The sequence below is a fragment of the Halichoeres trimaculatus genome, unplaced genomic scaffold (assembly GCF_033239565.1).
Source record: "Halichoeres trimaculatus isolate MK-OKI-2021-1 unplaced genomic scaffold, fHalTri1.1 fHalTri1_scaffold_12, whole genome shotgun sequence".
Taxonomy (NCBI): domain Eukaryota; kingdom Metazoa; phylum Chordata; class Actinopteri; order Labriformes; family Labridae; genus Halichoeres; species Halichoeres trimaculatus.
In genome coordinates, this window is record NW_027437190.1 from 12470776 (window position 1) to 12496197 (window position 25422).

The following is a 25422-nucleotide window of genomic DNA, read 5'->3' on the forward strand; positions in this document are numbered from 1 at the left end:
AAGTTATTTTTATTTTCCTGCTCAAAAAGAGCTTCTGTGTCACATTGTCCTTATACCAATGCTTGTTTTCTTGCGACGTCAGGAGCTAATTAGCACCAAGCAAGTAAACATTAAGGTTGAACTTTATGGCCATGTTTATCACTGATATTCATACACATCTCGGATGCAGAAATGGCATCATTTATCCAGATGAGCTGGTAATATGTGCTATTGGATTTAAAGTGTTGGAGCATCAAAACATCTGTTTTTTGCAGGGTTGGTTGTCAGAATTGACAAGTCAATTGCACTAGATTTTTATTTTATTTTATTTTATTTTTTTTTTCATCCCTGTTTTTCATGGTTATGACTGTAAACTTGAGTTGGGAAAAATGAGTAATAACATGAATTCATCATGGGAATCCAGAGCAAATTGAATACATGGGTGCATGCCTGCTTCCATCCAACATGAATGCTGACCTCTTCATGACAAACTGATGCAGAAGTAGCTTGAATCTGAGCGTTTCACCAATATGAGGATAATTATTTTGGGGAATGTCTTTTGAAACACAGCACGAGAAATCAATTTGATTATCATTCTGAGACATGCTTTAAATCCCCACTGAGCGGCGTTATACCAAACTCAGACAAATTGTAAGAGCGGCAGTTCATGTTGCAGCTCTATCTGTTGGAGTGCTGTGACTCTGAGGCCACGCCCCCTGCCTGATACGTTCCTGCTGACTACGAGCACATGACCAGGCGTGTTTACACCTGCAGTGACTGAAACATACACAACACACAGGCAGGGAAACCTTCTGTTAACAGAGAGAAGAAGGGGAAGAAGAAGGTTTTATCTTGGGGAGTTATTATTCAGTGGACATTTTCCGTGACTCGGTAAGTTAGCCCTAATTTCCTCTGTCTGGTTTTTCCTTCAGTGACGTGAGGACGCTGTCGGCTCTTCCGTAGCAGCAGCTGTTAGCTTAGCATGCTAACGGGTCTCAGTCTGTAGGTTAGCTCTCTGCTGAAGCATCACCTCCATACCATGTGAAAGATAGACGTATAAGAGTAGCACAAGGTATGACAGGCGTGATACCTGCCCTGTTAAGGATTTAACACTGTAAGATCAGATGTCATTGTTTTAAACGGAATTTTAAAAAGCGTCATTAAATCTGGAGTAGTTGCATGTATTAGCTCCTCAGTATTAATTAGTAGCTGTGTCAGTAGCTCTTCAAGTGGATTTACAGGTTGTGGAAATTTAAAGCGAATTGACGACGTTATATTTGCTTTAATTCCTTCCTTTAAAGACCAAAATGATGTCTGATTATGTACTTTACTGAGGCTGTTACAGAGGGGAGATAGTGTGTGATTCTGCATTAGTTTGCCAGTCAGTTGTCAGATTGTAAATGTAAGCAGACATGTGAATAAGACATCTGAATATTAGTCCTATGGGTTCATTAAAATCTTTGTTAAGTCACTTTGTAAATATATAGACATTGGTTGGCTTATTAACAATGAGATTCACTGTGATATACAGATTGAAAATGATGCTCAGCAAAGAAATTTAGTTTTTTTTTAAGTGCTTGAAAAATTGGATATAAGGAGAAAGAAAGACATTAAATTATCAAATAGTTCTTAATAAAATCAAATCAAACAATGCCATGTATATAATTATTGAATGGGTACATTTCAGTCTGTGAAGTGTGTGCTAATGCCAGGACATGTGGCATTTTTATTCATTTTCTGTTCCCTTTTCTCTTCTTCTTTTTAGCTTGGGTGTCTGTGTTTGTATCCCAGAAGAGAAGCTTCATCCTCAGTCCCAGGCTCCAGTAGGCCAGGCCTCTCTGTCCAACATGGACGAGACTGACATAGAACGTGAGCCACTCTCTTCTTTTTTCCTCTTAATTTGTTTTGATGTCCGACTCACTTTCATTCATCGAGAATGTTTGGAAACACATGTTTGTTTCCTGAAGCCTAAATTTCTCTCTGCTCTCTACATTTGAATCCTTTTACTCTGATTAATCTCAATCCTGTTTTGTGCTCCCTGCAGAGGTGACCCTGGCTCTACTTGATGCAGCCACAGATAAAGACTCAGAAGTGCAGGAACAGGTCAGAAAGTCTATGCTGACCCTGGGAAAGCAGCAGCCAGACAGAGTGTTAGCCATGTGTCAGGACTACCTCCTGAAACACCCAAAGGTAAAGTGTGCACCTCTGTTGTGTCAAGCATCTCTCAGAGTTTAAGCTGAGAGGTCAGATAAAAAATAACCTCATATAACTTGGCTTTTATTATTTCCCTACCACACACAATTCAGTAGACTTTTTTTTATTTAAAAAAGGCCAGATCAGCATAACCACATGAGCCTGCTTAGAGTATGATTTAACTAAGCCTGCAGTGCTGCCGCTGTTATTGGTATCATGTGTTTCATCTCACTGAGGAACAGTTTACAGTCACAGCTCAGTGCGATCACACATGGAGAGTGAAAGTTGCAGGGGAAGTCCTTGGTACCTCTGACCTCTGTTTTGGGGAAATTAATTTGTGTGAAGCAGTTAACCATACATTTAAATTACAGCAAGAACAAAGAAGTGATACTAATATGATGGGAAAGTCTGTGGTTTTATTTAAGTTTTGTCTTGACTCCAGTAGCTGGGCTAACAATAGGCTGCTGCTGCTGCTGCTAATCTGTTAAACCAGGTCACATTTGGAAGCCTTTCAGGACCCGGAACATGTGGTTTTTATTTCACAGACAGCATGAAGCCAAGAATTAACTCTAGGAGTTTCAAACCTGTGCAGACGTTAAATTAGTATTTTGCTGTACATTTCTTTCTTTCAAAGTGAGTCTAACTTTTAGCCTGAAGCAGGTGGAAACGATGCAGCAAGGATGATTAGTTATCAATAAAAACAATCATTTTTTTGATTCAGTACTCACACACATTTAAAATGAAAGTAGTGAAATGTCAGGCATAATTTCCTCAGTCAGTTGTGAGGATACATTTTCTGTCTTTAACCCAAGATGAACCTTGTAAAGCTATTGATTTTTAAACAAAGTTAATTGATTACAGATTTTTCTATCAGTCGTCTCACAGACGGATAGATCGTCATAGATAATCTGTCAGCCCTGGTAATGCATCCTTATTCTTCACTGTTAAATTAGCAGCATTAAACATTAAGGGAGAATGTTCATGTTCATCACCTTGTGTTTCATCTTTTATTATCAAAAAACTATAACACGTATCTCTAGTAACAGAAAACACACCTTCTACCTCCACGACACAAAGTTACAGCCTCTACAGCTCACATTTTGCCCATCCATAAACTTCATCATTGAAACCACAAACTATCAGTGGCTTGACACTGGGGGGTACATGAATATTATTTGTCTGCTTTCCTCTCTCTAGCTCATTTGCTTCTGAAAAATGGTCTTACAGCTTCTGTCAGTTTGATGTTGCAACATCTCATAACGCTGTCACACACTCTGGCTTATTACCACCAGACAACTTCTAAACCGAGGAATCATCTTTTGAAACAGAAGTGACACAATACAAATAACGCCTTCATTTGAATGACGCTGAAGTTGCCTTGTGATGTGTCACTTAGTCCTGAAACTTTCACATTGTATTTTAAGCTGTTTTATGTAGATGAATAAAAGTGGTGCTATTAATAAGTATCCCTTTTGCTCCTTCATAACTTCCTCTGTTTTTCTTTCTGTAGCTGGCAGTGAGCCATCGGGTTGTGATTCTTCAGACCATCGAGCTGATCGTGGGCTGTAGGATTGAGGAGATCAGTTACACGAGGATAAAGAGCATCATCTCTCTGGCCTCAGAGGAGATGACGCGATCAAAGGTAAAATGTGAGACGTCAATTTTTCACTCTCTGTTCCTATCAGTGGAGGAATGATAATCTCAGTATTTCACTGTTTCTCTGTCTCTTTGGTTTGATCAGGACGTCATCCCTGATTGGCAGCAGGCAGCCAGTAATATCTTGGTTGCTGTGGGAAACAAACACATCAATGACATCATGGAGGAGATACTTAGCAAGTTCCAGCCTGGGCTCATACCTCACTTCTTTGTGGTCCAGACACTAGCCAACCTCTCTGACTCCAATGGTAAAACAATGAGCAGAGAGAAACTACACACAAAAACACACAAATACACACCAGGAAATCGTGACTTCTTTTCACAAAGCTGGTATTCAGAGGCTGCTGAGAAGGTCTTGTACCTGTTAAACCAGTTCAATAAACAGCATTTTCAGGACAGAGATTGAAACACTAGCAGGGTACAGTTCTGTTGTTGATGTCTTTTTGTGTTATGGAGTTTGAAATATCTTTAGTCTAGTCAAAGTCTGCATAGATGAGGAGCTTTAGCACTAAAACCTCCAGAAATATCCAAAGCCTTTGAACTGGCTAAAACATTCATAATCCATTAAATTCAGGTACGAAAAGCCCAATTTTATTTTAGCCCTATAACTCTGTCTGATCACTTGACAGAACAATTAATCCCATCAGTAAAGTATTTACGTTAAACGAACTTCAATGAACTGATAACATTAACAAAAATCACTAAGCACTGATATAACTTATTGACGACATCTTCACTTACATTAGGGAAGAAACAGAGGTAGTGACTCAAAAATGTTATCCGTCCTTTTGAAGTGCTTCTGATTTAATACGGCTAAATTTAAACTGAAGCTCATCTCCAGACTGACACAAGTTAAGAGCTAAGAAGCTGTGAAACACACACTTCCCTCCCTGTTGTGAAGGTTAACTTTGCACTGAATTTGGTTCTTTATCAAAAGTAAAATGACCTGATGCTAAATAAATGAATCTGGTTCAGTGACTCTGATCTGGATCAGGGGCTAATAAATCTGAAGCAGCACCCTGGTCTTTATGTCTTGGCAACTTCTGAATAGCTTTTCTTCATGGCTACAAAACCTGCATTTACATGTGGATTTCTGCGGCCCTGCATGTAATCTGTTGAAGAAGTATAAACTTCAGATTATTTTGATATCTGCAAATGAAAGACTAGCACAGGGTTTTATCAGTATTTGATTTGTTTGGACACATGATGTATCTGACACAGATCTTTTGTTGTAATACTTAGAACATTTAAATGCCTAAAGGGAGCCGTCACTTGAATTTTTACCTTTTATGTTTTATGAATCTTTCCTATTTAAGAGCTGATATGACAGATGGAAAATGACCACAGTGCATCTGTTTCTACTTTTCAGTGGATGCAGTAAATTATATCATGTTACTAATCCTGTGTTCTTTTTTTCCTTTAGTTTATGGCATGGTACCATTTCTGAATGCTATCCTGGGCACCATGCTGCCCATGCTGGGCATGGCCAAACAGGATAACATGAAATGGGTTTTTTCTTCCGGTAAGCACCGGAGGCAGACTTTTACACATTATGCTTCCTCCATATTTTCACCTCCAAAACTTTCAAAACATAATTTCTTCTCCCCTTGTGTCAATTTCTCTCCCACAGCTCTGTGTCATTTCAGTGATAGTATCCTTGAATACCTTGCAAACCTCGACAAGGCTCCAGACCCGACAGTCAGAAAAGACACCTTCTCCAGTGAAATATATGCTGCGTATGACATCCTCTTCAGCAATTGGTTACAAAGCAGAGAGTCTAAGGTAAGGATTTTCTATGAGTGGATTAAAAAGGAGATGCAAAAAACTTGAAGGTCTCCAAAAATGGTTGTACATTTGGCACTAAGTGTGGTACCAGCAGCACTAACAGTGGGAAAAGCCATGACAGCAAAAAATAATCTGATCGCACACTCTCTGGATATCCTACAGACACTGATTCTTACTACGTTGAAAGGGAACTACCAAATATCAGCCATAGTGTTTGGCTGATAAAGTGATAAATATGGGAAAATACTACAGTTACCATACTAGTTTTTACTTTGCCTGTACTTGACCACGTTGACCATGTTCAACAATGTAACCAGTGTGTCCTCATGCAGGATTACAGACGGCAGGAAACCTATTAGTGCTAAATATAGATAACCATTCATTCAGTCAAAAAAGGCGCTCTATACACTGACAAAGAGTTCAGCACAAAGTTCATCCCTGGAAAACAATCTGCACAGGCCGTTCATGCAGTGACACAACTTCTGCTGAGATAAAGATGTGTGTTTTCTTTTTGTTTTTGAAACATATGACACTGCCTCTCTTTTATATTGAAGCTAATATCTGTGTGTGTCTGTCACCTGACGTTTCTGTGTGTCTGTTTCAGTTAAGGCTGACAGTAGCTGAGGCAGTGGGCTCTATGTGTCATCTGATGGCCAGCGACAAACTGGAGGAGCAGATTCCTAAACTGATCCCTGCCATCTTATCCTTGTACAAGAAAAACAATGAGCACTATGTCATCAGCAAGGTGGGTATGATGAGCCTGATTCATGGATGCAGTCGACTGAAGCTTCCATCTCTAAACTGCCTTTTGTCAGAAAAGAGACTGAATCTCTTTTTTATTCCATTGCTTTAATGAGCCTAATTATGTTTTCTGTCTTTCCGGCTTCACTCAGAGTCTGTGCCAGGTGCTGGATGCATCGCTCAACATGGGCAGCAGAGTGCTGGAGACACAACTAGACAATCTACTCTTTACTCTGCACCAACAGGTACACATCAAGTGCACGGATAAGGCACCTTAAGCCTGAGTAAACCAGCTGACTGATGCATGATTCACAGATACTCGTAAAAGGGTGGCACCTTTATGGTTTACTCAGAGAGGTTTCGCTCTTTTGTGTTTAATCCAGAGATCTAGGATCCAAACCGGCTGTTATAAGTTTTAAGAGGTCCTTACACAGCTCTTGAATGTACAAGAGCCAACATTTTGTAAATAGTGAGTAAATCAGAGAAGGAATGTTCTAACTTTGTAGCTTATTCCTGGATGACCTCATTTCACAGCATTTTGGAAACAGTTGACGTGCGGCAAAGGAAAGCTGATTTAGTTACAGTTTATAGGCCTACTGTGTGCTTTAGTTGTAAGATTCAATGTGGGAAGTTTGTTACAAACATAAAATATAAGAAGATTTAACAAGTCTCTCCAAGGAGTTCCTGATTGTTTTAGAAGAGTGATAGTTGTTTTTGTGTTTGTAGTGGTTTTTAGGTCAGATCTGTGAGGAACATAACAAACCCTGAATGAAAATTTGCTTTGAGTGCTTAAAAAGAAGCTTTGTTACTCTATTCCTGTCTGTGTGGTTTAAATGCTGACAGATCGCTGTCCACAGCAAACTCTGCAGCACTTTCCATCACAAGACTTGACCAAAGAGAAAGAAGAAGACCATATTGGACCAATTAATCCCTCTTTGTGTTGAAAAACTGCATGCGTGTTATTTTATTCTGCTTTCTTTAAGCGTCAAGTGGCTGTCAGAGAGTCATTGTAGTCATATGTTTTCATAATCTTGTGACTCAGCTGATGCTTGGCCCTATGCCTGATTATTGCAACATTCAACCGCAATGACTGTGCCCACGATGTGTATGATCTGGATTGTCTGATTAGGCCCTGGAGTATTTCACAACTGAGTTACAGTAACGTTATCATTATAACACAGAGCAAAACCTGTTAGCTGTCTGAGCTGGCTGAGCTGAACAGGTATATTTATATAAGTGAAGGTTGGCTTTGAGTGATGTGGACTTTGAAAATGTCACTTCCTTCTTTCAGCTCCAGCACAGGGAAAGCTGATGAAAAATGTAAATGTGACTTTTCATGTGTGACCTCCTGCTGTAAAAATAGCACACGAATCAGCCACTTCCTTAGACAAACAGGATCAGTATGAGCTTAGGATTGTTTATTATGTTTTCATCATCATTATTACTACTACGGTAAGGATGAGAAAAACTCTTTTTTTTTGTGTATGCATAGAGTTATTCTCTTATAACTTTTTCATGTAACCAAAGGCAGTTTTCACCTCAGCTGTGTGTGAAGGTGTGTAGTTGAGCACTTGGCTGTTAAAGCGAAATGTCTCCTTTGTCTCCCTCAGGTGTCCGCCCCCGTTGATTACAGTAACCCTCCAACTGTCAAGAACCACAACGAGGTCCTGCGCTGCTTCAGCTTACTTGGTACTAAAGCCGATTTGTTCATGCTTTTCATTCCAGCATTTAAATGTTTCAAATCAAACAACTATTGGAGCTTTGCTGTGTGATTGGTTCGACTTGAGTTGTGTCTGCCTTGTTAACACAACAGCATCAGTCTTTTCTATCTGTTTTAGCTCTATGGAGTCACAAGGACAGTAATAAGATCATCTATTAGTGCACCAGACTCAGTGTCCGCTACGAGATAATTAAATTAGTTCAAACCCTTGGCCGTCCTCCCTCCTCATTTCTCTTGTCCTTCTAATCCGTCGTGTGTTTTTACACTTGTTTATGTCTTGTATTTTTTGAAAATTTGTTCATTTCACCTAAAGGGGGGAAGTCATGCAGAATGGATTGAGCCTTTTATTTGGATCAAGAATTGGACCTCTTTTTCTCTCCCTAAAGATCTGATTCACAAAGCAAATTGCTTTAACAAGTCCAAAAACACCCACAACGCTTTGCAGCTCAGTGCAGTTTGCAGTTTTGTGTCTAATTGTGACGTCTGCTGCTGTATCTCCATTCTGTACCATGCAGCCCTGCGCCGTGCTGCACTGTGTGCTTTTATCATGCTAGTTTTAAAGTTGAATCCACATTTAATTCAGTAGTTAAATATAAGCAAAACTGGTACCAATTGGAGTTATTTACTCAGAAGAGCAGTCTGTGGAGCATTTAACCATCCGTGCGAGCTTTGTGAATTAGATAATGTCATCTTGGCTCATTTGCACAGGTTTAGTGGATGGAAAAGCTGCAGTCTTTTAAATTCTTTTCCCCTCACTGTGTAATCTTATCCCTCTCACTCCAGCTAACTCCTTCCCAGACCGGCTGGTGATGTTCGTCCTGCAGAAGTTGGAGAACAGTAATGAGCGCAGCAGGGTCGGCTCCCTGGCTGTCCTACGTCACCTCATCAACTCAAGCAGTGAGAAAAGCACGCTTCCTCACTCACACGCTTTTATTAGTCACAGAACACACGCACCCATCCAATAGATTTTCCACAAGGAGGATTTGATTTGTTTGGATTTGTCTGTCAGCTCAGCCAGAAGTTAACTCCTCGTTTTGATCACGTAGTATTTTCTCATCTTATGAGTTGTGTGTCTGTGCTGCAGCTTCAACGATGGAGAGTAAGAAGCTGTTGATTCTTGCCAGCATCAGACAACCAATGGCTGACCAGAGCAACAAGGTAACACACTCACCGATGCAGAAATAATCCCATCAGAAAATACTGCTCATTGTGTTATTAACCAGTTTCTGTAAACACGCCATGTGACTGTTCCTTTCAGGTGAAGAAGCGTGTGGTCCAGGTGATCAGTGCAATGGCTCATCATGGCTACCTGGAGTTAGAGGGAGGAGAGCTGCTGGTTCGCTTCATAGTTCAACACTGTGCCTTACCCGACACCTATCAGGTATCACAAACATTCATTTTTATCTTTAGAGCCTAAAGATATTCTGAGCACATTTTATTCAGGGGTAGAGTTCATGATTCTAATTCAAATGAGCTTTTTTCTTTGTATTTTGTAGTATTTATGCTTTTAATTGTGTCTCTTTATGTCTGAAGCGAGGTCAGAGGCCAGCAGACCCAGAGGAGGTGACTAATGAAGCGTTGAGGACAATGTGTGACAACACTCTTCATCTGCTGACCACCACTGTTGGACGACTAGCTGACGTGCGTTGATAGTTTGTTTTCTCATCTCCCCAATCTGTTTGTGTTTAACTATCATGTGTTAAGAGATCCTTTAGTTAAATTTATGTCAGGTAATAGCAGTTTTTAACTGATGTTGTCTTAGATGTTGTTGTTTTGTCATTAACAGGTGCTGTGGCCAAAGCTGCTGTACTACCTGACCCCCGCACAGTACAGTAATGCCACCACCGCTTTGTGTAAGAGTCTGATAGTTTTGGGCACCAAGAAGAAAAACAGCCAGGAGCCCAGTTTCTACATTGACTTCACACAAGAAGGTGGGAGAAATATTTTAGCGCAATCAGCAGTTCATGTTACAAACCTGACTTCACCAAAATGTCCAATCAGATGGTTTTTAAATAAGGGTGGGATATAGTCCTAAACATTTGGGCCAAATGTTGTGAAAACAGGGCAAAATTGACATATTTAACTTAAGATTGTCAAATTTTCTTCGTTTTAAGTCATACTGTCTCAAATTTAATTTGATGATACATTATTTTTTGCAAATGGTGAAAGCATTTTTTGAAATTGAGGCTGAAAATATTTGTTTGACAAAAGTAAGCGATGCGAATGTGGAGAACTGCATGACAACCCTTGAGTTTTGAAATGTTTATTGTTCCATTTTTGCTTTATCTGTTTCCTGCAGTGAATCTACCTTCTCCTCAAACACTAATGATCAGATTACTGGTGAGTAAATTCAGCTCTATTAACATTTTGTTTCATAACTTAAAGAGGCAAAGCCTCTTGGATTGTAGTAAGTAAAAAAACAAAGGGAATCTGGGCTACCAGTATATGATCTGCCTACAGCAGAAGACTGAAATCACACACACTATGACATACTTCCTGATTATTATATTCAGTGTAAAGTGGAGCACAATAAAGCATTGTACATATCTATACTCAGAGCATAAAATTTGACTGGTGTTCAGTATTTGTGATGACTGTTATCCGTTGGTCTACATGTGTTTTTTTTTCCTTTGACTTTGATATTTCAGGTGAACGCAGCGTTTCCCTTTCATGGCAGAGGACATGGAGCTCCATCCCTCTCTCTTCTCCAAATCCTCAGCGTCAACATTCATCCCAACACAGAGATACTCTGGGAGAAGGAGATCCCTCCTCTGCTGTCCGTCATTGAGGGTATGGAAACATATGGACGTTATATATCTATATCCGTAATCTGCTGAGGTAGTCTCACCATAGTCTGCATGTGTTTTATGTCTGTCCCTCTTATTTAACATGAGCAGTACTTAACTTGTTGGTTGCAGTGCACTCTAATCATGTTGTTGTTTTATCAGAGCCAACCTCAGAGAGTTTGGATAAACATAACTGGGACGAAAAGTTGCTAAAGGTATGTTCGTCTTGTCTAAGAAGAATGTTTTAGAGTCATACACACACAACTATAGAAGTTATTAATTTAAAGGAATATTATTGAATTACATGTGTCTATGTGTTTATGAAAATAAAGAAAAAATAAATAATGGAAAAAAAAAAAGTCCTGTTATGTTGTAATTCTAAATTTTGAGCTTGTGGCCTCTGATCGTCAGCAGAAGCCTAAAATACATCTTAGAAGAATTACAAGGATAATTACTTCATTTTTTAAAAAACATTTTATTGAATGTAATCTCTTGTTTTTATGTTTGTTGAGCTTTGATATTAGTTTGAAATGAAGCGTGTGCTGCAAATAAAATAAATGTCCATATTAATTCAACATATAGGTTTAAACTTCTGAAGACATTTTTTTCACATATAGAAAATTAGCTTGAAATTTATTGAAATTTGATTGAATTGTTTCCAGCTTTTGTCTAAAACTCTGGACACCATCGATGATGACAAATGGGTTTGTCAGTTGGCAGCTGAGGCAACAAGATATCTTCCCACCTACAACAATGCCTTAGAAGAAAAGGTAAAACTTTTTAATTCTCAAACCAGAGTGGGATTACTGCTTACTGCTGTGATGTTATCCTCCTGTATAATCACCATCTGTCCAGTAACATGTAGTTGCTGATCGGTCAGGGGTGAGTTCAGTTTAAAGCTTCATGAGATGAGCTCAGAGAAGACTGTGTCAAATGGTGGTCCTGTTTCTTTAAAGTTCATGACTGCCCTAAGGAGAGAAACAATTCCTCAAAACCAGCCACAGAGTGTGAACAGTTGAACCCATCAAAGTCAATAGTGAAGACACTTAGAAAGTGAAGAAACTTTAGAAAATCAGAAAAACATTTTAAAAATCGTGATCAAAAATGTCTCCATGGTATCTGCTAACGAAGGAGTAACATTAGCACAACCTGACTCAATCTGATAACCTGATGTGGGGGCCAACTCTCTGGGACTCTCTGAGGAACAGAGGATTTTCCCAAAGACAACACTTTGATTTTAGGAGGAAAGTTCATTTATTACAATCAGTTAAGTAGATTTTTAGATGTAATGAGAAAAAAAAAAACATTTCTGACATGAATTTTCTGCTGCAAACAACCCAATTAAATCAACACTAACACCAGGGGACATTGTTTCTGTATTTACTCGTGCATATTGAAAACCTGCAAGCTGGTACAAACACAACTGTAATATATTCACACTGGCTTGGTACTTATGGCTTTTTGATAAATTATGAAAACAAGACTTCACCCCTAAATCATTGACACTGATATTATTTTTTCTTTGTCACTCTGTAGAGTTTCCTGTATCGATGTATAGGAGTGACTCTCCAACAGTGTTTCAACAAAGAGCTGGTGAAAAAGCAGCTGCAAGAAATCCTCCTCACAGCTCGACACAGTGATGCCATCGAACGAGAGGTGCCTGAAACACTGATGTCTTACAGCAGTCCGACATATTTAAAAAGGAAGATAACTGATCTGACTGATTCTTATCCTGTTTATAATCCAACTTTTACATTTTTGACATGTTTGTCTCTCAGGGAGTTGCAATGGGCGTTGGTCTGTGTGCAAACAGCCACTTGGAGGGAACTCTGGCCAAGCTGGATGAGTTTGGGAAGTCAGATGCCTTCAAGAAGTCTCCGAGCATCTTCAACCTGCTGAAAGTATGATGAGGTTTCAAGATGTGTTACACGTTAAAGATACTGTTAATTTTCCTTTAATTTTTAATGATTTTTCATTTTTATCAATGATAACTCCAGCTCTATTTCTCTTTTTTGTTCCTTAGGAACGAAATGATGTTGAAATTGAGAAAGTGAAAAGCACGTTAATCTTGTGCTACGGACAAGTGGCTCTGAATGCACCTCCAGAGAAAATACTGAACCGCATCGATCAAGACATCCTTCGCTCCATCAGTAAACATTTCAATACCAAGGTAATGGAAATACTGAGGTAACATGGCTGTTATTGATGAGGAGACTTTCAGACCTGCAGAAACACTAATGAGGACTTTACAATATGTTTCTATAACAAAGCAAAAATTACAGTTTAACTGACACACTGATGTCATTCATTGTGTCCAAATCAAAGCCAGCACTAATCTATCTCTGTGTGTACCAATACAATGACCAGTTCAAGAAGCGCTCCCAAACTTTGTATTTTCAAAACTTGAAAAGCAGCTTAGCCTGGTTGTGAGGTATTATGGTAATCACAAAAGGAAGGGCAGCATGGAGTTAGACAGAGAGGTGCCAACAGATGAAGATTTATTCCAGTGAGAAAGCTTAAAAGAGAGTGGTTGTTGTTTTTTTTGTTGCTGAAAATGGATTTTAGACTTTGAGCTGAGGATAAACTTCTCAGAATCACATTTGTTCTGACCCAGATTTCCTGAGGGTCAACCAGACCAAATACATGAAGCAAATGTGTTAAAATGGTAACAAAGCTTTAAATGAGGACGGACTGTTGAAGTTGAACAGTCTTCAAACAGTCGATCTGTTTCAATCTGATTCAGGGGAGAGTGTGGTTTGAGGCAGAAATACAGAGACATGGCATTATGGCTGAAGCTGTGTTGAATCAATGTTAGAAGAAGTTGGTTCTTTGTTGCAGTGTTTTTATTTTAATTTTTTCATTCCAACCTTGTACTACGTGATCCAAAACAGACCTTGGTGTCGGGACGACTGTGGCTCAGTGCTTGCTGTCCCCATGCAGAAGCGTTCTTGAGCCAGACACTGAACCTTTAAACTTTCCCTGGCACTGTGCCATCAGTGTGTAACAGGGATTAGATATTACTGATGGGATTCTTACATGAGAGCCTCTGCCATTGGTGTATAAATGAGGTATGATTGGGTGAATGCAACATGATGTTAAAGCCCTTTGAGAGGTCTGAAGACAAGACAAAGGGCTTTAAGTCCATTTACAGTTTACGCTATTAATTGATGCTTTACGCAGTTTGACATGAACCAAGCTCCTTGATCCCATAGGCAGAAGGGCTGTATGTGTTTGTTCACTCCTGACTGTATCACCTTTATTTCATACAGGTTCTGGGGATTAAAGTAGAGACAAAGGTATCGTCACAGGAATACTACGCCTCCTCATCTTGCTCGCTTTCCCTAACCTTTATTTTCTTCTCTGATCTGCACACTTGGGTGTGGTGTCTTAACTGAATGTTCTTCAGTTGTTCTTCAGAGTGTCCAAATCAAGAAAATGCGGCTTGATGTGATAGACAGACTAATTTTCTTTGAGCTTGTTGGTGTTTTTGAGTTATATTTCACAAAACGAGCAATAGATGTTTAAAAAAAATCTGGACTGATCCATTTTAACTGACCTCACCAGCATGGACAGTCGACAAGTGGAACTGAGGACAGGCTTGATGCATAGAAATCAAACTGTCCGAACATCTTTGGATGTGAAACACAGGCTGAAACTAATGGTGACAGTAGCTTAACTTATAAACCTAATGTGTAAAGAAAAAATGCTCTTCCTCTGTGAAATGTAGCTCTTAGTGACACATCATCAAATATTTTTGAGTATCAAACAGTCAGAGTGCTCGAGGGTGGTTGTGATTACTGGATTCCCATCGAGGAACATTTTCCCCAAAACACAACATTTTATTAATGTCTTTGATCACACCATCAAACTTGAACTTTGGATTCACCTTCACATGAAGTGATTGTTTGATATCAACAATATTTGCCCCGGAGTTTAACTCAAATGCACTGATTTAAAAGAAGGTATATGATTTCTTTATGGTGTTGTGATATTTAGACTTCTGAAAGATTACAATTTTTGATCAAAAAAAGAGTTTGAGGAACGATTTTCCTTATTAGATTTTGTTTTTTTCACTATTGTTCTACAAAAGAGTTTGACCTCCTTTTGATCTCTTAATAGTCAGTTCTTTCAATGTTCAGACTAATTTCTGTCAGATTTTTAATTTCTCAGCCAATCCTACTAATCTTTTTGTCTCTGGGCCTCTTCTCTTACCTCTTAGAGCTGAGCTTTAAGGTGGTTGCTGATTTAATCTTTGATTTCAGACTTTTCTCTCTCTCTGAGCATTTCGGATCAGTCTGTGAGCTCTCTACAGGATCGATTATCTCTCTTTTTGAAATGAATGCCGTGATGAACTTATTTATTAGTTGATTTGCTGGATTGATTGGACTGGTTTTGCTTCTGCTCAGTCACTTTAGAGCTACATTTGCTGAAGGGGCTGAAGTTTCCCGATGTTTGCATTTCTAACAACTATTCTGTTTAATTCAACTTCAAAAAAACTTGTGCCTGGTTTGTCTTTTCTGTGACTCTTCCATGTGTATCTTTCTCACATTCAGGACTTGACAATGAAGCTCAGTTTGGTCCAGAGTGTGGGACTCATCGCCAGAGCAATCAAAGAGTGTGTGAAGAAACAAGGCTACGTCTTCTCTCGCAAACAGGAACTCATCAATGTCATGCTGGTGAGTCATTTCAGTTATTAAAACAAGTTAACGTGTTGACTGTTGCAAATGTCACTGTTGTTTTCTGATCCGTCATCCACTCTGTTTAGGATTTCATCAAAGCAGAGCCGTCTGACTCACTGAGGACTCCAGTACGCCACCTTGTGATGACCACATGTTCCAACCTGATGTATCCTTCCAACGAGAAAAAACATCAGAAACATCTGATCTCTATGGTCTCAAAGGTTTAGGACTACAGAATGACAGCAACAGCCACGTTTCTGTTTTAATAAGAACAAAGAGTTCACTTTTTGTGACCTGCCATAGTTTTGATTATTGTCAAGATATATTTGTGTCCCTTTTTGTTTTCTTTAACTGGATGTTTTTAATAAAAATCAAGGAGTTTTCATTTTAAGGCACAAAGCAGAAAACAGATATGTCAAATCTTGGCCAGAGTTGAAGTAAAAACAGCTCTTTGACAACATTAGAAGAATATTTTAATGTTTTCTTGCAGTTGAGATTTTGCTCTTTCCATAGTTGTATCTTTAACAGCTGTGTTCAGGCCTCTGGATCCTGCTCTGAGTGAGAATGAAAGCTCTGACTTGCTGAAGGTGTGTGTGAACAGTGTGATGTCTCTGCCGCCTGAGACCAGCACTCCAGAGAAAACTAGGGAGGATGAGATCCTGGATCCAAAGCAGAGGAAGGTGAAGTGAAGCAGACAGCTGTGATAAACAAATACTGCTCAATCACTAGTTCAGTAGACTGAAAACTACGCTTTCTAATCACTACTGTAACTCCACTGTGACACGTTTTCTTGTTTAGAGAGAAACACAAGCCTCCACATTTTTACTGCTCTCATTAAACAGTAATACAACATTTTTTAAAATATCCTTTCCAGGATTTGTACAGAGACACGTTTGCAGCCCTGCAGGACCTGCTGAAAAGCTTCCTGGCTAAAGATCCGACACCTGATGGTCTGCAAAGTGTCTTCAAGGTAAAACATCTGATCAGGTTTCTCCTTCTTCATTTAAGTCTTTCAAACTTAGCATGTATAACAGCCAAGATGGTGGAATTTATTCCTAGTTTCCTATGCTGATGTTTTCCTGTCTTTCCTGTCTACCCTCCTTACGTCCTTTACAATTTCTTGTTTCTACCCTCCTTACATCCTTTACATTCTTCTCAGCTGTGTGAATCAGTTTGATAAACTGTGGACTTCTGTACATAAATAAGTCACTTATCTGTTTTTTTTTATGCTGCAGCACTTTATTTTCTTACACATGTGTTATTGTTCTTTGCAGCACATTGAATCCTGGTTGAGCTCCACTCACGACCACGAGAGAGAAAGAGCTGTCACAGCCACCGCTCACATCCTGGCTCACTTCCTGGATAACCTGACAGTCAAGGTGAACTCACACACACACATTGACACACTTTCCCTCAACTACCTGTTTGTCCTGTTGGGTTTGTTTTTGTCAGTTTTGCTATCCTTAACACACCTCAGGCAGTAACTTTGATTGGAGTCTCAACGCATATTTAAGATTTTTTTTTTTGAATCTCTATTTTATAAAAAAATGTCAATGTGTAATTATTTTCAAAAGCCATTAAACTCACTCTGGTTCTGATTTATTTTTCCTCCTCTCAGTGTAAATTCAGACATTTTATATGACAGCAGTCTAACACTTTTCCTTCCCTTTAAACCTGTTTGTCAGAACATGGTCTCTTTTCACAACCTCGGGGCTCTGCTGGGTCGGCTGTCTCCTCGATGTTCTGACCCTAATCCTGCCGTACGCACCGCTGCTGTCGACTGTATTTACACACTGCTCTATATACAGCTGCGCTATGAAGGTACAGAGACACACAGTCTTCGTTTTATGTCATGACATTCTCCTTATTTGGCATTATGATGAATGTTTTTTAATACCCATAATTTCTACTGTATTACATCCATTGTGTAATGTCCCCTCACTTTCTCTGTGTGCAGGTTTCTCTCTGGACTATAAGGATGAAGCTGTGGACAGTTTGTTGCCCCTGAAGGACCAACTAGAAAACCCTGACCATGCAATCCTTTACAAGACCTGCTCTGACCTCACCAAGGTGCACTTTATGTCTCCCAGTTTGTCTGCCCAAAGTGAACATTTTTTGAATTTGTTTTTATTGAACTGTTTCTTTAAAATAAAAACCTGAATTGGTAACACTTTACAGGTCCGCAAATTTCATTGCATTAAGTTAATAATTAGACAAAGTTTTTTCTTACTTATTTTAAATTACCCCCAAAATTTTATCAGAATTTGGTGAAAATTAGCACATAACTTCTGGCCAGATTCTGTCTTGCAGTGCGCTTGTACTCACAGTGTCTATCACAATCAGGTAAGGCCAATTTACAACCCCATTCTTGGTGAATATCACATCTGAAGCCTTCAGTTGTATCATGTAAAACATTATAGGCCTAATCATAAAGGTTTATCATTTTGCATGTGATCTCAATTATGCATATCAACAAACTCAGTACTAAAGAACTTGGTGAAATTAAATAACAAATAGCTAACTATCAACTGCTTATTGGGAAACTGAATTATTCACTTAACATTTCAAAGGTAATTTTCAGAGGAAACAATGAACCTAACTTCTGTTTTCAAGAACTAAGCAGATATTTATCACCTGCTTCTCTGGAAATAGCAGAAACATTGGGATATTTCTGAAAACATTTTGTGGTGGGTTGTGATTTAATTTCAAATCAATTATTTGCTAATTGTCACCTTCTTACCTTGCAATTTGGAGTAAATTTCAAAGAAACTGGAAAAAAAACAGTAACCTACCAATTGTGACTTGTGACAATAAATTTGGACATTAATTTAAAGAAGTTATGTGCTTATTTCAAAAATATAAGAAAGAACTTTGTCTAATAATTACCCAAGTGTGATGACATTTGCGGACCTCTAAAGTAAAGTGTTAACCTTGAATTTATTCTGCTTGACTCTCCACCTGAATTTGACCAAATGAGAAGTGTTTATGTTTTTAATGGTTACCATCAGAAGTTGTAACCTAATTAGCAATATGTTTGTGTCTCACCTGTGTGTGTGTATGTGTGTGTGTGTCAGGTGATGAGTAAGCGTCTGCCTCAGGAGCAGCTGTCCACATTAGTGTTTATGCTGTTTGAAGGGCTCGTCGACAGTCAGGCAAACTGCTGCAGAGCTTCATCTGTCATCCTGAATACTCTGCTGAAGAACAGGGGAGGGGGACTACAGGACCAGGTGATGCAGAACACACACACACACACACACACACACACACACACACACACACACACACACACACACACACACACACACACATACACACACACACACACACACACACACACACGCACACACACAGACTTTAGACATCTGTATAGATCCGTGAGTATAGTTTTTTTTATTATTTGACACAACAACAGATGCTCTGAGTCGTCAAACTCAGAGATTGTCTCTTTCTTGTCGTTTGTTGTATTTGTGTGTGTGTGTGTGTGTGTGTGTGTGTGTGTGTGTGTGTGTGTGTGTGTGTGTGTGTGTGTGTGTGTGTGTGTGTGTGTGTGTGTGTGTGTGTGTGTGTGTGTGTGTGTGTGTGTTTGTGTGTGTGTGTGTGTGTGTATTTAGGTTCCAGAGATGTTGGAGGTGCTACATTCTCGTCTGCAGAGCATCACAGAAGAGCAGGTACAGGCAGAAAAACAAACATAAACAACTTTTCAGATGAATCTCACAGTAATTATCAACAATGACTTAATGATCTTCTGTCTTCATCTTCTCTCTGTCTGCTTGAATGGCTCTTTGATTGCATTTAGGTGAGAGTGGCAGCAGGACAGACGGTTCTCATTCTGGCTTCTCAGCATCTTCAGACCGTGATCAATACACTAGTTAACCAGCCACTTCCTTATGACAGGTATTTATCCAAAGCTGGAACAACACAAACTGATCTTAACCTGCATGAGAGCAGAATATATCAGTGTTCAAATACATTTAGCTTATTCTTGAGATTTTCTGTTTTTATTTTGATTTCATGAAGCCATGAGTTTTCTTTCTTTCTTTTTCTTAATTAAAATGACTGAAGTTTTTCTGTCTTATCGTCCAGCTGGATCAGTGAGATGTGGATGGCACTGGGAGCAGACCCCATCGTAGCCAATCAGATCATCGAGATGGTGATGGAGAAGCTTGTCATCATGGCGCCCTACGTGGACAAGAAGGAGTCAATAATGAGAGGAGGGATGACAAAGATGGCCACCAACCAGCCACTGGCTGTAAGTCACGAAAGAAAATTCATCTTTTTACATTTTCACTACAGACGGTGTCACACATATTCACATCTATTCAGGGGAAGCCTGAAAGTATTACACTGAAGTCATGGGGTTTAATATTTTCTGAATAGTGTTTCTCACTTACTCTGGAAGTTAAACAACCTGTGTTTAACAGAGCAGCAGTCACAATGCTTTCAGTTCTGCAAAAAAATAGATAAAAAATCATTACTGGTGTTTCACTGAAACGTGGGATGAAAATGGTTGTAGACTTCTGAAAATGTGCTTGTAATCGGTTGTTAATTCTGGCTCTGACTCTGGTGTCTGTGTGTTTTCTGTCTCCAGATGACATGTGGGCTGAAAGAGCTGTTATTAAACGGTCAGAGTCAGGAGCCGGCAGTCAGCATGTTCCCTCAGCTCTTTTCCTGTCTCACTGTCAGACTGGGGGCGAGTGTCGGGGTCTCTGCACCAAAGGACAACAACACTAAAAACGCTGCTCCTGTGCATGTAGCAGGGTGGGGTTCTGTCTCTCTTTATACAACATGAGATCTGTACACGTTTAAGTGTCCTCTAACACATCTGCGTGTCGTTTCTGTGTTCCAGGGTAGCAGCTGATGCTCTGCGCATCCTGTTAGCCCGAGCGCAGCTAGATGAAGTGATGAAAAAACTGGATGAAGATAACGCCTGGGAAGCCATGAAGGAACAAAATACACACATCACTGGAGTCACACTACTGGCAAGGTGCATATATTACACATACAAACTAGTATGAGAGGGTTTTTATTCAATTTCCCTTCAGGGTTAATAAATTATTTCTGATTCTGATTTTGTTTGAGATCACAGTCAAAAATTAGACCATGAATACCTCAATTCAACATGTGACTGGTATGTTTAAAAACCACAGGATACTAAACAAGTGATAATCCACACATTTAACAAGAGTTCAGAAATGTTTGTTAACTTTACAAAGGATAACACAAGAAGCCTTGTATAAATTTTCCTCTTTTTACCCTTTTAATAATCATTTAGCCCATCTTTTTATTAATAAACATGCTCTGTGAATATTGTTCTTGTTGATGTAGATTTGGTGTTTCTGCTCCACAGGGCGATGGCTAAGCATGCAGGTCCCAGGTTGCCCGCTATTGTTGAATGTCTGTGTCCATCCCTGAACAACATTTATGAGTGCCAGAGGATCACTATCACAGCTTTCTTCTCTGAGGTGATACACTTCAAACCTGTGCAGATTTACCCTGAACCTCCTAAGGGTGCAAAACCAGAACAGCATTTACATTATCTTTAATGTACAGACGTCAACAGACGGTGCGCCTGACTTACAGGATGTGATGTTTTTTCTGTTTTTTTTCTGCGTAGCTGTTGAACCATCACGTGGTGACAGAGCTGATGCTGATAGACGTTTTGATGAACAACATGATGGAGAGGATATCAGATCCCTGCTGCGCTGTCCGCATGTTGGCCGTGCGAGGGCTGGGCAATATAGCCGTGGGTTCACCAGAAAAGGTACGACTCTAAGTCACACCAAGAAGTAAACATACACTGTGCTACAATATCAGAGCAGCTGTGAAACCGGAGTGAAGTTCAGTTTTTCATCTTTTATTTTCACTCATTGCTCCTTCCTCAGGTGAACAAATACGCCAAGGAGCTGCTGGCAGCCATGAGTTCAGGGATGGAGGAGAAAGACGATCCTGGTGAGTTGACAGCAAAGTCATTGAAACAGGGTCACTGTTGCTTTCTCTTTGTTGCAATAACTCCTAAAACCTAGAGTCTCACATTACTTCACCAAATCCATCTTGAATGTGACCATAAATCATCTGAGATCTTTTCCTCTATTGGTAGAAATGTTTGTTTTTCTCTTTCTGCAGGTAAACTGATTACACTTGAAGCCATGTCAGGTCTCTCTAAAGTCCTCCTTTATCTGGACAAGAAGAACGTCCACCTGCTGGTGGTTTATATCTTCATGAAGATCAAACCGTTCCTGGAGAGTGTAAGTGTCCTTTGTGTTTTCCAAATGAGACTTTTTTCCCACACTGCTGAAAACAATAGTGTTTTGTTCCTTAAAGCATCACACAGTTGTTGTTGTTTTTTTTTTTTTAAAGTTTTTTTTTTAGTTTTTTTTAACTATTCGGGGTTTTCTGTTGCTGCATTCATCTCTGCTTGAGGGTGACACTGTTTTCCAGACTTTCAGACACAAAGATTCAACACAGTTTTTCTGTACTTGTCCAGGAGAATGATGAGATCCGCTGCGCCTCCATCCATCTGATGGGGAATCTGTCCAAGTTTGGCTCAGGAGAGCCGGTATTCAAAGACCAGATCCACAATGTTCTGGTCAGCCTGCTGTTACACCTGGTTGATCCAAACCCTCAGGTGGTCAAGGTACAGGAATGAAAATCCTTTTTATCCATTTCTAAACTCATGTGAAACATTCAAACAAACATGTTTTTTTGTGTGTGTGCAGGCGTGTAAGTATGCAATGCGTGTGTGTGCTCCTGTGGTGGGATCAGAGCAGATCACAGCCATGTTTCAGAACCACCTCCATGAAGACAAGAGCCTGCACTATGGGGAGTTCATCAATGACCTCACTAAGTACCTGGTGAGACACACACACAAACACACAAAAACACGGCTGAATGAAGGGAATGTGCATGAAGCGTCTTTGTTCAGGAAGTTTTGTGGTCCTGCTGAGTCACAGGAACAATCTGTACAAAACATTTAAACCAGTAAAAACTGTTTTGACAACAGTTGTGCTTCTTGACATCCTTCTCAGCAGAAACGCAATAGTTACTGTTGTTTGATTCTTAACATTTGGTGTGTTACAGATTCAAGACTTCCCCAGCATGTTGAACTTCTATCACATCTCAGTTATCCAGTTTTTCAAGAGCAACTGGCATGAAGTCCGAGCAGGAGCAGCAATGTTTATAGGTACTGTCCTACTGCTGTGTTTGCTCTGTGTGATATACTGTTGACACATGAATACATGAATAAATACACATGAATAAAGCTAGTAATGGGAGCATGTTAGGCTAAGACAAACAGAGAATGATTAGTTCACATCACAGTGTATAGACTTCTGTTTGTGTGTGTGTAATCAGGGTTTCTGCTGGGGAATCTTCAGGAGGAGCATCTCTCCCACCTGAACATGGGAAGCGTCACTAAAGGTAGCACCCTGCACATCGCCCCTTTCACGGTAACTTCAGAATCATCCTGGTTCTCGTCTAAGATTGTGGGTTTTTTTTGTCGTCTCTCAGGTTTAGTGATGCTGCTCCAGGATCCTGATCCTGTGGTGCGAGCCAAGGCTGCTGAGGCCATGGGTCACTTCCACTGACACACACTCCAACACAAAGCTATATACACATCTCAGTTTTCTTTTAGTCACAGTCAGTAGATAACCACTACATGGAAGAAAGTCATTTAGTAAACATTACAGTTTCAAATCTTTTAAAGCTGAACCTGAGCATAAGTAGGAACCAACTTCATGAGAAAGCCAAACTCTTAGATTTACCAATGTTGTGAAATCACTCAAACTAAACACTATTACTACACACAAATGCACATTGATTCAGTCAGAAGTTGTGTAGCTTCTTTGACTTATAGTACTTGAAAAGAAGTGTTCATTTTTTATTTTATTTCAGTGACCAAAAACTGTGTTACTCTATTCAGAGGAACAGTCTGTAGCAATTATCGCCTCCTTGTGTCAAATCCAGAGATTGACTGTGGTGAACAAATTATTCATTACATCTTTGCGAAGGTACAAAAAAAACATACAAAAGTCCTGAGTGAATGCAAGTTGAATTTGTAGAATAGTTTCTTCAAATATAACGTAAATGCAGATGTTGATAATAGACATTTAGATTACCTACAGTAATCCCACTCTGTGTGTGTGTGTGTAAAGGTATACCAGCGTTTTGTGATAGTGTGTGGGTGTCTGTTTTAGTTTTCATTCTACATTTCATAGTTTCAGGACATGTGGTGTCCTTTTTATCCAAAGCAGCTTCAAGCTTCAAGTTTCATCCATCCTCTCTGCAAAGATCCAATGATACATTTAGTCGTGTGAAACGGACGGTTTTCTGAGCAAGATTCCGCATTAACACCCACTCGTAAAATTTGTGAGCAGCTAGATTAAAGTAAATGCCTTTTTATTCACATTCCTGCATGAATTCACCCATTTTAATTATGTTTGATCAAACTTCAACAAACCGTGTTAAATAATTTTACAACTATACTACTCAGTAATTTTTTGCATGAACTTGGTGACGCTGTTTTGTTTTCACTGCCACCACAACAACTACTTCTCGCTTTAGCCGGTTTCATCTGCACAGTTTATTTGGTTTTACATCTGAATCAAATCAAAATCATTTCACAGTTTTGATCTGTCTGTTCAAGCAATCCGACTGACCATGCCTAAAAAACAGTTAGTGCCAAATCTTTAATAAAATAACTAATTATAACAATAAAATAACATAATAATAGTATGACTATGAAATGCTCTTAATAATCCTCGTACTTTGAAAGCACTTAATTTTGTTTCCATGTAATTATTCCATGATATGATTGTACAGTTTTAAGGTACAGCTGTGGGTTCACAGGCCTCTTACTCTCATGTAAATATTTATGTGAGTGTGTGTGTTATGTAAGGATGTCTGGATGTGTTTCTTTTGACTTTAATGTTTTCAAATGATCATTTAAGGGAGCAAATTATCCATCGCATATCTTTTTTTAATTCATTAAAACTAAAAAAAAAAAATACCATCAAGCCCAATGGGAGCAACTTTTCTGATGGAATAATCTGTTGCACTTCTGAGCTCTGCCATGAATCCCTGGTACAAAAACCCAATTTAACAACTAAAAAAAAAAATCAGAGCTGATTGATGGTTGATTAAAATGTGAAGATCACTTGCATAACTTTGTACTCAGATAACTAACTTCCTCAGTCACTGCTCTTGTTCTTCCAGGTAAAAGAAATGCAAATATTGATATTTTAAAAAAAGTTTTTTTTGCTGTGAATAAAATCAAACATTCACACAACAAACCACCAATGAAACATAAAAGACTGCTCCTGAGTGAGTTGCATTATGGGATTGTGGCTTCTTGCACTTTTTTGACACTGTGGCTTGGTTAAGGGTGAATGGTTAATAGTTATTAACGATCTTTTTAAAGTGTTTTTTCTCATCCATGTAATTTTTCATGTCAACAAGTTTTTTTTTTATTGATGAACGGTGTTACACATCTTTGTATGAATGAGTCATGTAGGTTGATACGTGAATATTTGCATGTCCTATCATGTGCTACTTTACGAAGAGAGAGCGTGGATGATTGTAATCAGTGTATTTAAATGAAGAAATAAAGAGATCTGTCAAATATTACTGGAGAGTTTCATATCTCTTGAACTGTCTGCAAAAATATGCCTAAAGTCTGGCACACTGTACTTTTCACTGAGTCCATGTAGGGGCAGCAGAGAGCCATAGATACTGTGGTAATGTCATGATTGTTAGGGCATCAGGGGTTTCACCTCCTGGTTTCTTCAGAGAGAAACTGTGTTATAATGAGCTTTACATCAGATGCACTTTATCTAGGGATGATTTCACTGAGCAGGATGGCAGAAGACCAAAGTGTTCGTTCCCATAA

The 25422-nt window shown here is 39.2% G+C and overlaps 1 protein-coding gene across 3 annotated transcripts; it reads left to right on the top strand.

Annotated features, from left to right (window-relative positions):
* Nucleotides 1-699: 699 nt before the first annotated feature.
* mroh1 (maestro heat-like repeat family member 1) lies at nucleotides 700-25147 on the top strand. 3 transcript variants are annotated; one of them, XM_074683383.1, is made up of 45 exons: nucleotides 700-870; nucleotides 1745-1848; nucleotides 2024-2169; nucleotides 3683-3814; nucleotides 3914-4076; nucleotides 5252-5350; nucleotides 5459-5610; nucleotides 6218-6358; nucleotides 6507-6599; nucleotides 7965-8043; nucleotides 8858-8971; nucleotides 9159-9232; nucleotides 9333-9455; nucleotides 9608-9715; nucleotides 9861-10005; nucleotides 10374-10414; nucleotides 10723-10864; nucleotides 11023-11075; nucleotides 11523-11630; nucleotides 12397-12516; nucleotides 12639-12761; nucleotides 12884-13030; nucleotides 14130-14156; nucleotides 15414-15536; nucleotides 15626-15705; nucleotides 16078-16219; nucleotides 16414-16509; nucleotides 16814-16918; nucleotides 17225-17360; nucleotides 17497-17609; nucleotides 18614-18766; nucleotides 19151-19207; nucleotides 19336-19433; nucleotides 19623-19788; nucleotides 20128-20297; nucleotides 20386-20523; nucleotides 20887-21001; nucleotides 21154-21300; nucleotides 21422-21488; nucleotides 21663-21784; nucleotides 22024-22173; nucleotides 22256-22390; nucleotides 22617-22719; nucleotides 22890-22955; nucleotides 23046-25147. In XM_074683383.1, exons 2-45 carry the CDS (start codon nucleotides 1827-1829, stop codon nucleotides 23120-23122), a joined length of 4911 nt encoding a protein of 1636 aa, XP_074539484.1. In that variant the 5' UTR covers nucleotides 700-870; nucleotides 1745-1826; the 3' UTR covers nucleotides 23123-25147. The 3 variants fall into 3 exon arrangements, with proteins under 3 accessions (XP_074539484.1, XP_074539486.1, XP_074539485.1); XM_074683384.1 differs by lacking the exon at nucleotides 700-870 and adding an exon at nucleotides 961-1051; XM_074683385.1 differs by lacking the exon at nucleotides 14130-14156.
* Nucleotides 25148-25422: the final 275 nt, after the last annotated feature.

Bases quoted from the DNA above. Each gene is read 5' to 3' on its own strand.
- mroh1 (XM_074683383.1), top strand. From the start codon at position 1,827: ATGGACGAGACTGACATAGAAC. The intron at 8,972-9,158 runs GTGAGAAAAGCA...TCTGTGCTGCAG, and splicing joins TCACCTCATCAACTCAAGCA to CTTCAACGATGGAGAGTAAG. The intron at 20,524-20,886 runs GTGCATATATTA...TCTGCTCCACAG, and splicing joins GGAGTCACACTACTGGCAAG to GGCGATGGCTAAGCATGCAG.